The sequence below is a fragment of the Archocentrus centrarchus genome, chromosome 17 (genome assembly GCF_007364275.1).
Source record: "Archocentrus centrarchus isolate MPI-CPG fArcCen1 chromosome 17, fArcCen1, whole genome shotgun sequence".
Taxonomy (NCBI): Eukaryota; Metazoa; Chordata; class Actinopteri; order Cichliformes; family Cichlidae; genus Archocentrus; species Archocentrus centrarchus.
In genome coordinates, this window is record NC_044362.1 from 25351231 (window position 1) to 25364704 (window position 13474).

Below are 13474 nucleotides of genomic sequence, written 5' to 3' on the forward strand. Positions count from 1 at the left end.
CTACAGAGAGGAGGACTATTATGATGCTATTGACTGATGCATTCATCTGCATGAATGTGTACAATATCTTGACTCAGAAGCACCCGCTTGTATTGATGGCATTCAACATGTGCTCTGTGATATTTATTTATTTATTTATCTATTTTTTGATTTATTGCACTAGCCGTGGTCAAGCCACATATTTGAGAAAGCTTCTGAAGGCATGTAAATTCTCCAGGACAAAGATGCTTTAATGTTTACATCAGGAGAGAACAGTTACACAGCAGGTCAATAACAACTTGTAGGCATTATTGGAGACTTTCTCCAATGCTGAATTATGATACCATGGGCCTTGTGTAACAATTAAAACAATATAAACTGATTTATTGCTTGTTCACACCCTGCTACCTCATCCTAATGACACCCTGCAATTGTCAGTGAAAAAGTAGTATAGGTTCTTTCTGCACACTCCTTCCAAATATCAGGAAACATGGCTACCGAGAGACTGTAATTGGTTTACTACCCCTTTGCATTCATATTTACTATTACATTTGTAATTTATGCTCAAATAAGGTCATTTTAATGGTTATTAAATCATCTTTGTATATCATATGCTGCTAAAAGTGGGGGATTGCCACCCTTATCTTGAGTGGTGATGTAAATATAAGTTATATTTATCTTCACGGCTTATTTTTATCCACCTGCAAATATGTGCCACTGAAAGCTTTTAGGGGTTTTCAATGTCTTTTTTTATTCAAATTAAATGGGAAACATGAGAATCATTAATGGAACTGAACTGTTAATGATGTCTTTGAAGTTTCAAACCGAGCCCCCCCCTCTTGATTTATTATTAAACATAGCGGCATTTACCAAAAAATAAAATAAAATAAAGAGAAATAAAACTCTTAAACTAGAAATGGGTTTCTGCTTACTGCATATTCTTTTAAATGGCCTTTTTCTTCTTTAGTGTTTTGAAATTCTCCCTCCTCTCCCACTGACATGGAATATATTTTTCTCCTTGCCAGTGCCATCGATTTGAATATCAGACACCAATAAAAGCCACCTCTTTGATTTGTTTGAGCTCCATCATGCTGTGAGAAGAAGGTGGGTGGCACAAAGTGAAGGATCTTGGAACTATCGAGTCAAAATATTGATGGAACGGAGCCAGTCCCTGTGCTGCTGAAGCCAAAGAATCATGTTAATGTTCTCCAAGTTACATCTTGGCAACACAAGCATTTTTATTTATTTAGAGCACAAGTTGACTGAGCAATGGAGTACATGCTCTTTTCCAGCACTGCCTTCATATGCGTAGAGTTTTGCGGTGTCACTGGTCGTGGACGACCACAGCTTTCTATCAGCCGCTGAGCAGCTTCACATGAGCCGATGCAGGTTAATGGCCTCACCAATGATGATTTTTAGATTTACTCACCAAGTCTCCAAGCTAGTCTTTGAAGTTTTCAGCCATGCTGCTTCACTGTTAAACTCTTTTTGGATGAAATTTAAATAGCTTTTGAATTCTCAGTTTTCTTTTGAGCCAAGACTTTGGAGATCAATATTCAAAAACCCATAATCACATAGTCTGTTCACAAAGGGTTATGGGTTTGAACAATTATCAGTACAGGTTTTATAGGCTTTGAATTTTGAAATAAAATCGGGTGTAAAATAAAAATTTGTTTTTTGGTTTGTTTCTAAATCTTAAACTACCTCCGTAGTAGCAAAGCGGTTTGGGTAAGGGGCGTGTTTAAGGTTTATTCAGTCAGATGCAGTGCAATGCTTTCAAATACCCAGAACATTATGACAGCAAAACAAGTAATCACAGCAGAACAGAGCATCCATCCTGCTAATCCAATCAAGCACCGGCAGTAAGATGCATTAATCTTGCAATGACAACAAATTTCAACATGTGGGACATCAACCATAGCTTTTATTTATATATATATATATATATATATATATATATATGACACTGGAACAAGTACAAGTTTTAGAAGTAACATTAAAGTGTTGCTGTGAAAAATCTTGTATTTTATACTTGTGCTAAATCTTTTGTGGGAAGTACCTGTTGCCTCGTTACAGAGTGTGTGACTAATATTTGAGGAGCAAATTACAAAGTTTTAAATGACATTCACTTGCATCTGAAGATTCATTTAAAGCTAAATTAGTCTGCGACCAGACATTCAAAAGCAAACTTAGCAACCTATGATCTTATCACTCATTTGAAAGATTTTTCTTTTTTGCCTTTATTTTATCTTTTTTGACGGGAGAAGTGAAGCTAGACAGGAAAATGGGGGGAGAGAAGGGGAAGACATGCAGCAAGGATCCACGGGTCAGGCTCAAATCCAGGCTGTTGCACTCCAGCCACGTGACATATGGTTGTCTGCTCACCCACTAAGCCAAACTGGCACCCTCGCTTTTTTTTTATTCTTAGCAAACAGCTGCCTACATGGCTACATATAATACTTAAACAAACCAATGTAGCATTATCCCTTGGACTGAGCTCAAAAGTCAAATAGACTTTGCTAAATTATTATTTTATGTGTTAAATACAGTGTTTAGTTCATTTTTTTTTAGCATGTCCGATTGTCTTCACTGCTACATCTTTGCTGCTCTCACACATCGTTATGACATTAACATTTTACAAAGCGCTTCTACGCAAGTCTTGCCACCTTGTAATGTCCACATAAGAGTGTATTTCATACCATGCCTGGCGGTCATCCAGAGTCATAGAACCTTAGTTATATTCATAACACTCATTCAACAGTCACCTGGACATAAACTCCAGGTATAGATTCACCAGTGAAATCTAATTAAAACACAAAACGGTTAGAGACTCTGCTGATTTCTCTCTCCAGACTAACTCTAAAGGTAGAGCCTAGTGAACCGGTAGCTTAAATAAGGCCTATGTCTCTCATTAACAAGGGAATGAATTTCTGGGCAAGTTCTCAAAATGCCTCAACAGTTTTTTTTTTTTTTTTTTTCTTCTTTTTTTCTTACCTGTGATACTTTGGCAGTCTCTTCCTTTTCTATGTTCACCCCCTCATAAAAACGGACAAAGCAACAAATATATCATCAGCTGTTGCCCTGTGGAGCTAGATATTAATTATCCCGTGTTCTCCTCATTTGGCCACTCATTTGCACATGTACTGTAAATGTCACCAGAGAAATAAATGGGAAAACAAAAGCCCCAGCTCGTAGCCTTTATGCAGCAGAATGTCAGAGGGAGCTTGTAAGAGATGAGATATTGGTTTTGGCCTAGCATAGATTCTAGCTCGAAGGACATTCCCAGAGGCAATAAAATTTGTATGTAATCCGTGTTTAGAAACTTATTAACAGTGTGCCAGCAAACATTTTCAGATTTGCCATTTGGATTCATTTCTGGCGAGGAGCATTATATAATGTTCTGTACATCTGTTATCAACGCAGACCTAATGTAATCATCTGAAGCAGCACTGTGTAATTTCTCTGCTGTCTCTGAAAATGACGAAACGTGGTTTTAAAGCAGTCTTTTTTAGTTCACGTTTTGTACTCTTCCAGCCACATATTGTTGTGACTTTTTGGAGATTTATGAGTGGGTTGAAAAGCACTTTTGGAGGGAGGGAGCTCAACTCTCACTTCTTTGTGTGGCCTTTAAGGTGCGAGGAATAAAGGGGTATTTGTATTCATCGATCACATGCCAAGCCTGGTTGAAGCCTGGCCCTAATGGTTGCTTGCTGTCATTTTGCAAGCAGCTTGTAAAAAGGATTAGAGCAGCTTTGTGGAGTAAGGGCGCATGAACAGCAAAGTTCTGCGGCCAGCAAGGAAAATAAATCAATTTATCCCTGATGGTGGTGCAGTTTGGGAACATAATGCCTAACGATGATGGAGTTTGGACACTTCATACTTGTCATTGTGAAATTGGACTGCCGTGTTGCTAATGATGGTAATGTATGTTGTGCCTCGTCTACAACAGTAATCCTTCACTCTGTCTCACTTAAATGCATCTCATTGTCTGGCATATTGCATTATGAATACCGCTGACAAAAAATAGGCGACTTTAATTTATATATTCACTCATTTGAGCAGCGAGTTAATGGAAAAATTGTATAACCATATAAATTTCTTCCTTTTGTCATAGGCGATTGTACTTTCGAGAAGCCGCTGGCAGCATGTGGATACAGCCAAGGTCGAGACGATGACCTTGAGTGGGAGCAGGTCAATACCAGAGAGAAGTCTCCATCAGATCCATGGATTCCCTCAGGTGAGCATGGTGACATTAACTCAGTGGAGGAAAGAAATTATTCTATCACCATCCTGAGAATACATTGTTGCAATAGGTTGCACATTTGACACATTTTTACTTCAGAAGCAGCCTTCTGCAGAAATTATGTTTACATAAAGGAATTCAGATGAAAAAAGCATGATTTCATAATTGTATTTGAGCCAGTGTAAAATGAAATTTTGCCCCTTGCTTGATTTTATATGAAAGTATTTGAAGTCGAGCTCTGAGACATTACTTGTCTCAAGGAGGCAAGTTATATTCACAGTTCTTTTCCACCACATGTTATATGTAGATACCACTAATTTTATAGCATATTTTAGCATACTTATCATCACACACAAGGATTTTTGTTTTCTGATTAGGCCATGCGTTTGACTGTAATTCTGCAAGGCCCTGAGTAAACAACTTCAGTGTAACCTGCCATCAGTATTTATTAGTCGTGAATACCACTCAGACAACAACAGCAACATTAAACATGTGCAATATTGTGTAGATTGTGCTGCCAAAGCAACTCTGAACCTGGGAGCTTTGGGATTGTTCTGTGTTATGTGGAATGTTCAAAGAAGCCGAAATCTTGAGGGACATGTTTGTTTACCTCCAAAAATAAATAAATTAATAATAATACGGGCTCACGTAGGCTCTACAAAGATTGACCACAGAAGTCTAAATATGCCATTAGTCAACACCTGGGGCTCTTTGTCATGTTTCCTGAGTTTCCCAGGCAATTTTACACAATGTAACGGTAGGGTGGGAGGTGGCCACTGTATCGTGAGGGGCGGTTGATGGTCTGCAACAGTGTTTCAGTGGTTTGTGTCAAAGTGACAACCACATGAATTCCAGAACCCAAGGTCCCATAAAATCACTGCATTATAACGAAATGATCACATGGCCTGTTTGCGGTCATAATGTTGTGGCTGGTCAGTGTATGTGAGCAGGTACTTCTCTTTAATTTTGTGAGCATTTGAAGAGAAAACAACGCTTCAGCATTCCACTCCAGTATTCCCGCACCATGCTCTCTTGGTTTAATTGATGTGGGATGCTGATGCATCTTCTTTGCATCCTGTGTGTCTGATACACAGGATCTTTGGGACAGGCACATGAACTAAGACCAAAAAAAAAAAAAAGCAACATCCCTCAGTAACATATTGAAATTCATTAAAATGCTTTCCTTGCATTTTGTCTGTTGTACACAATTTGTCTCTTTAATGTTCCATTGATCGCTTCTCATTTTATTTGAAATGCAGACATATCACTGCCACTGAGCAGAAGGCACCTACAGAGTTAGACTAATGGAATGATGCTTCTTTTTTTTTTTTTTTTTTTTTAAATCTTATAACAAAGGTAGCATTGCAAACTAATGGATATTGTTTTCCTCCTCTATCTGATGCCTGATCTCACAAAGGCTGCATCACAGATAGATTGCACTGGGCCCCCCCAGTGACAGAGGGGGAATTAATTAGCAGGTCCTCACTAATTTTAGGCAGCCAGTGCCCAGACCTGTTTGTGTGCACATCAGGATGAATTGTGTTGAACTGCCCCAGAGAAATTACTTTCCATAGAAAGGAAGTCTCCCCTTTTTGCATCGCAATTGATTAATGTCGTGACACGTGGAGGCTGGGCAAAGGTTACAGTGAAAGCCTTGACCTACAAATTAACACCTTGCACATGATCTAAATTTAACACATCTGATTAAAATCCCATGTCTGGTTAAGCGGTGTCCCTGATTGTGCTTCCTAGTCTGAGTACACTTCAGATAGGCTTGTTTTCTATCTATGCGTCTTGAATTGGGCCTAATTAACAGGTTGCAGCTCTTTCTCCATTTCACAGTGTGAGCACTCAACCTGCTGCGCAAAATTGTAATCTCTCCTCTTTGACCACATTGAAAGGGATGTGAAATGTAGTGTACTTGACAGACGAAATTGTTTTACGGCTACTAGAGTGGGGGTTGATGGGTAAAAATGCATTTAGGTGAAAGCCACACTGGTGGAAAAGCTATCTCACCTCTGATTGCAGCCTTACTCTCAACTTGCACTTATGAATCTTCACAAAACGACCTTATCATGCTCAGGAAAAAAAAAAAGATTGTTATCCTACCTGGTGTGTCAGGATGGAAATGGAATTGAAGTAGAGAATTGAAGGCATTACTACCTCAGTACCTTTTTAAATTTGTTTGTAGCCAGGAATGGTCCAATCAGGGGTGTTGTCACTATGGGTGCATGATTTTAAATGATGCTCAGTTGCCTCTGCTCCGAGTCTGCTTTAGTTTTCCAAGCAAATCAAATCTTTCTTGAGGTTTAAATATGTAGCTTTCAAGTAAACGCCAGCCATTGTCTGCTGGAATTTTTGAACATTATCGTTTCAATGCTCACATTCAGTCCCAGCTGAGGAAGCGGGATGCCCTTAAGTGCACGGCATCCAGGATAGGGTATCGATTTTGAGTTTTTCAGAACTGATGTTCTTTTATAGACTTGAACTCAATGTTTAGTTGTTCATTAACTGGACTATCAAATATTTTATAGTGTACTGCAGTTTTTTTTCTACCCTTGATCTTAACCACTGAGGACATCTTCCTTTGTCCTTAATGGTTAAAATAATGACAATAGAAAGCTAAGTGATTGTCTAAGTGGACAAAACATGGAAACCAAAAGGACTCTGATGCTAAAAGTTGTGTCCCTTGTCTACCAATTGCACATAATCATTTGCTGTTTATTGATTACCATGACTCTAATCCTTCCCAAAAAAATACCTTATGGAAGCTGCTGTGCACAGATATTGTAGAAATTAAAACAGTCAAAGAACTTTTGTGTACCTGAAGTATAAATAAGATGTCCTTCAGCATTATGTGTCATTCTGTTTGCTTTCATATTTGCAATGCAAAGCTGCAACTGTGACTGTCACAAAAATGAGTTGATATTAAAAAACTTAGGCATGAGTTCTTTTTAACAGAGGTTAATAATGCTCAGGACTGAAAGATGCATGCGATCCATTATGTGCATGGAAAAATATGTGCCAAAGACTTGTGAAATCAATAGGAGACATTGTGGATTAAGGTGCAGTGATACTGTAGTAAGTGTTTAGAATTTAGAATTTCATGAGAAGCACTCAGTGGAGTTTGATGTCAGCCTGCTGTGGACTCTCCTTCCTCTTACTGCAATCAAAGACCAAACTGGCCCATTTCCATGCTTGCATGTAAATAAGTACTGAAACTGAAGAGTGAAATGAAGTGCAACAAGAAAAACAAGCTCTCTGGTTACTGAAGAAGAGACAAACATTGCTTTAAACTCTTGGTGGTTTATGATGGTCTGTTCCTTACCTAATTGCTATGTCTGGATGGAGAGACGCCTTGTTTATCCCGCTATGCAGTTCTGATTGCATGCCTTGGCTCTTTTTAGTATGGTTCAGCCCAGTTTTGAGGCTCTGTATGTCTGCTCGGGCAATCCTCAGTGTGTTCTTCTCCCAAGGCAACGGGAGAAACCCCCAGCAGAACCCGTCACTATCTGCCCTGCTATTACAGCAAGCCTCATCTGTCCTGAGCAATTAAAAAAAATAAAAAATCTCAGCCAGGACTCACTCAGCTTTGGAGAATGCAGCTGGCTACACTTCGGTCATAGTTGGGCATCGGCTTGAATAGTGCATATTTACCATATATACCAAACTTGAATCAAAGACATTTGTGATGTTTTTTGTTGTTTTTTTTTTTTCTTTTTTAAGATTCTATTCTAGTCTATTCTATTAAGCTGTTTTTAGTAAACCCTACATGTAGCTAGTCAGAGACTGTATCTTCTCTGCTGGTGTCCTGGATGTTGCCAGCAGTAGGCTGCTGCTCTGTTTCTCCCCGGAGACTCGTTCTGGGGAATAATGGCAAGAGGAGGAGAAAGAAGGTCCTCTAACTGAGATTAATTAGGGTTTTTGTATTCTTCCAGGAACAATAGCACATGGAGCTCCAGCTAAATGACTTATTGTTTGATTCTTAATGTCTGCTCTAAATATGTTGCAGAGAAAAATTGAATGTTTTTTTTTTTCTCACTGTTGCACAGGGTTTTTGTTTTGATAGCACATCCTTAGTCGATAATGACACCTGGACAATGGTGAAGAACTGGCAGAATGAGGTTCTTCACAGGGTGACAGTTTGCTTTCAGGCAAATGCAGCTTACTCTTAAACTGAGAAGAGTTTGCCTGTTGCATGTAGATAAGACGGATCATTTTAAAAGGCAAACTCTTCACCTTCTCGACCACATTGCAATAAGGAGGTAATGAATCGAGCCTCCATCTTACCTGGAAAACAAGTGTTGGTTGTCGTGCCGAATGTGCTGTCCAAATGAAAGAGGGAAAAGGCTAAGCACTTAAATTATGAGCGGAGAGAACACCCACTGACTGAAGGGCATCAGAAATTTAATCAGAATTTAAATCACATCAGCAAAAGACAGGATTTGCTGTTGTGAAGGGAGGGGCACCATGCTGTGAAAATAAGCCAGTTGTTTTTGAGCCTTTCGAAACTACGTGTGGAAAATCACACCTTGCACACCAGCGATGGCAAGGTTAAGTTAAGCTTAAGGAGAAACCCCATTATGATTAGGGAGCAGAGCAGAATGTCTGATCAATTTGTGAATTAATTCCTGGGTGTGAGAGACTGGTATTTTCAATTTAGCATGTTTGTGAGGTTAAAAAGTGTCCTGTGGTCTGAGCAAATTATCGATTGGGATAAACGAGGTTAAGATAAGTTACAGTGAAAGACCTATTTGCATACAGTATGTTTTCTGTATCTTAAGTGTTCATGGTATGAACAATTAAGACTAATGATAGGTGACTCATGAATAGTTTCTATTGTAGAATGGGTTTGTATCAGGCAAATGGGCCATTATATGAGCCATTTATTGGAATGGATTGGCAATCGAGCGCACTGCATTTTAAGATGACATATTAAGCCATTAAGAATTGCTCTTGATTGGCATGCAGCAACAAAGGATGCTGCCAGGGAACATAATAAGGGTCAGTTGTTCCACCTTACTAAAGCGACGGGGCTGAAACGTGTTCCGCATGATGGATGATTCTGGGTGAATCAGTTTGACTCTGTCAAAGAAACCTGCCAGGTCCTTCATATAGGGAGCCCAAACTTACTCTGTGTTATTTTATCAGGCTCCTTTCATGTTTCAAAGGACACAGGGAAAGTTCTGGAAAATTGAGTGGAGGCCACGGCTGTTCACATTAACAGCCTAACCCTCACAGCGAGAGCATTTTTGATTGGTAGCAGACAGTGAGAATAGCCCTGTCTTCATTGACATTTCCAAAGCGGCCGCCGTTCTTTTCTGCGGTGGTGACCTCTGTAATTTTTAGCAAATGAGACCTGGAGGGTTTGGGTTTAAAGAGCGCCCCTTCATTCTGATTTCCCCCACATAATGATTTTCACCGGGTTCAGGACCTGAATGGAGGAGAAATAATGAGCACTACTCATTATTGCAAATTATATCGCCTGCTCAAACCATTACTCAACTTATAATTAATCTCAATACCGTCAACCTATAGACTTTGATGATTAGGATTAGATGGTACCGTATTTGTGGGAACTAATTTATATCAGATTGTTTAAAGAACACTTTCCTGTCTTTTTATTGATTTTAATTATTTTTTTAAGAAAAACAGCAGCTTCAGCAGCTGTCCTGGGGTCTGTCACCGCACTTTTTCTGTTCTGCATGTTGGTTATTTTGTTCTTAAGGAAATTAATCTTTCAGGGTTTTCTTTCATTGTTTCATTGTTAAACAAGGAAGTACAAACTGAATAGAAAGGAGTTGCTGGGACATTTCTGATTATTGTCTCAGGTTGTTGTTATCAGTTTAGTGCAAGAAATGATGACACTGGATTGTGCTATTGTCACATTGTTGAAATTCAGATGGAAAAAAAGACAAAAAAAGCAAAATTTAGTTTTTAAAAAAGCCAAAAATACCCTGTAGTACTTCTGTAGATGATCAACAGATTATAGTATGTATATATCATTCTGTTTATACAATTTTTTGCCATAAAACTAAATTATTTAAACATTTTCTTTAGATATTAGCAGCTCCTTCTCTTAGCAGAAGGAACTTTTCTTCCCATATGGATGGACCCAAGCTCTGGCCAACTCCTAGCTGCTCTGCCAGCTGAGTGAGCAGTCAGAGCAAAGGATTAAACTAATGGAAGCCTTCCCTGGAGTATGTCCATGGTTCTCTCTGTATGGCTCATAATACCATTAAACCACTAAGTCTGTTATTTTGGATTACTTAATGTCCATCTGAACTTGAACATTTGTGAGTTTACACTAGCTGGAAAAGGCTGCACTCTAGTAGAAAACATTTGTTAGATTGCACAGAACCTCTGACCAGATATTCAACCGTCCAAAGCTGCAGATTCATAATGGTTTGTTTGTTGTGTGTTTTTTTTTTTTTTGGTTTCACTCTGAGGAAAAGCACCCCGTGAACTAAGTGATTTAAAGGGGCCAATTAAAAAGTTCTTAATGTCCTTAATCAAAACAGACAACTGACTAATGAGAGAAATCTATGGAAACTGGTCAGAGATCGATTGAGCCCCAACCAGTTCTGAATGATTTTCGTGACACCTTCTAATTAATGACCTCTGCTAATAAATTGTCTTATAATCAATGTTAGAATATGTATGAGATGCATTGTGTGAGATGCGATTTTTTTTTTTTTTTTTTAAAAAGAAGCAGCCCCTGTTCAGTCAGTGTCCTTGTTAATAATGTCCAAAATAATCCAGAATAATGAGTCACACATTTCAATTTCAGCAGTGTCTCCTCCATTTCCAAAAAACAGCAACGTGAATGTATGTGGCATCTGCAACAAGCACACTTCATCTTCTTCTCATTCATTTTTCACACCAGTCTCCATGTTCTCCACATTCAGCCATCATTGTAATGGAAGGTGAAGGTGGCCTACATTGGAATAATATAAATCTGTTCCCCTGAATACCGTAGACAATAGGCGAGCCCTGGCCTTTACGGAGTTGCAGAGACAGGCTTAGTGTGCCGAGAGCTCTCTGTTTTTTAATTGGTCTTGAACACACCATTGTTAAGGCACAAGAGATGGAGAAAGAGGGGGGAGAGAGAGAAAACACCCTTGTGCATCGCTAGCACATTAGCACAGCACTAACGCAGTGTCATTATAATTTGCTCTTACTGGCTTACTGGCTAATTATCTTGTCATGGTGCAGCAGGTCCTGCAGAGTATGTGGTCATTAAGCTCAAATGACAATCAGTGTTCTCCTGTCATCTTCTTCACCTCTCTGAGATGCTGACAAAGGCAGTACAATGAAGTGGCACGCTGTCACTTGAAATACAGTATCTTTGCATTGCCTGGCGGTCAGTAATGAGGAAAGGAAAAGTTTTCTCCTTGTTGTGTTTGGGTTCACTGGCTCAAATCTATACAATTTGTGGGTCTCAAATTTGGTGACAGGAATTGCATAGCCTCATGGCTGCAGTTCTGCATCCTGGATGATAGTGAGGAAGAAATTTCATCATATGCAGTTATATTACGATCACTTTGATACTTATGGCTACTGTATTAAACATAATTAAACAAGAAGTTACTTCTTACACGTGGTGCCTATTAATATTCCATGAGCAGTAAAGAAACGCTGCTTGAGGGATCAAATATTTTCATCTTTAATTACCAACAAAGAACAGTGCAGTGCATAAATCTCCAGTGCAACACTGTCACAACATGGGTGTTTGAAATGAATAGTAAACAGTCTGTTTTAATCATAGAGGAAAGCAGTGGTGCCAGGATCTTTTGTCTTTGGAGCATGAGCTACAACTGAACAATTCATCAACTGATTATTAGTGCTGGTTCACATCACACCCAGGGTTGCTGATGCCTCAAAGAAAGAATGTTGTGGGCACCTGAGCAGATGGCTGGATTTTATTAAAGAGACCTTAGAGTCCTTTTATGGAGGCATCTGATTGTTGTTTGGGGCTGAGGGTGGGGCTGGTTGGGGGGGGGGGGGTCTCAAAGTCGACTGAACTCCGGCCCTTCTTCATGTACTTTACACAACTAACCCTAACCCTCAAAAACAATCACCCTCAACATTGAATCAGAGACAAACTAAAAGTGAATAATACATTAAAAAAAAAAAAAAAACAAAAAAAAAAAAAAAAAAAAAAATAAAAGCTTTTGGGAAAAAAAACAAAAAAAAAACAGCTGCATGCTGTTCGCAGTAGAGGATCATAACAGGGCGATCATGCTGTGCAGGAAAATCTACACATAACATTGTAAAGACACAATCATAACTGACTAATCTCAAGAGTACAGTTTATTGGAGTATAAACAGAAAAATATTATGAGCAGCCTTGTGTAACTCAAACTTTAGTGGTACCACGAAGAAAGAGTGTTCTTTCTTTTCTTTGCTTTTCAAGCTATAGTAGCTAAATACTAAATTAACCATGTCCACTATAGCACAATTTGCATAAATGCCAAAACTCTTTAGCTTACCTCACAGAAATATTAGTTACCAAAACTGAAATTTCAGTGTTTGACCGGTAACAAAATCCTTATTTGTTCATATGCAGTACACTTTTTCAATTTGTGCCTAGCACATTAAATAGGAACGCTGCATGCTTTCATCATAGCCCTGTATGGTTTCCCTGGCTTGTTTATAGTTTCAACTATCTGTGGGAGATGAATTAATGATATAGAACCCCCTCCTCACCATGTATGATCCTCCTGATAAGCACCAAACATGTTAAGATCATTTAAAACGACTGTCGGCGCCTGATGACAAACAAAGCTGATCAGGCTGACTTGGTGTCATCACAACTTGCTGCTCCTCCTCCTCCTCCTCTGCTCCCTCTCCTCTTGTTTCATTGTGTAAACATGACAGAGCCCCCACTCATTATCTGAAGCTGGAGACAGATGGAATTGGTGAGCGTTACAAGTGCAGCACAACAAGACGAGTGGGCAAGCTCGAGTCATTGATGGAACAAATAGGGTTTTGTGAGAGGCTGTTTGGCTGACACACTCAGGGGCCATGCCTGCTGATTTAGCTGACATTATTCACCCTTTTTAAGATCATATCTGAGTGAATCCCCGCATGTTAAATTTAATGACAAAGAATCGCACCCACCGCAGCTCTGCCTCGCATGCAGCAAGCATTTTGCTTACAGGTTGTTTGTCTCTCCTCTAAAGCAAAATGTGCCTTCCAATCATTGGCACGCTACCCAAAAATGGATTTTAACATAAACTGAGGTTTTCT

The 13474-nt window shown here is 39.1% G+C and overlaps 1 protein-coding gene across 1 annotated transcript in view; it reads left to right on the forward strand.

Annotated features, from left to right (window-relative positions):
• The window catches only part of ptprma (protein tyrosine phosphatase receptor type Ma), a 164199-nt gene that overhangs the window by 40751 nt on the left and 109974 nt on the right, over positions 1–13474 (forward strand). Inside the window, exon 2 of the mRNA XM_030751347.1 lies at positions 4094–4216. Coding sequence (XP_030607207.1) covers positions 4094–4216 — 123 coding nt within the window. The remainder of the gene's footprint in view (positions 1–4093; positions 4217–13474) is intronic.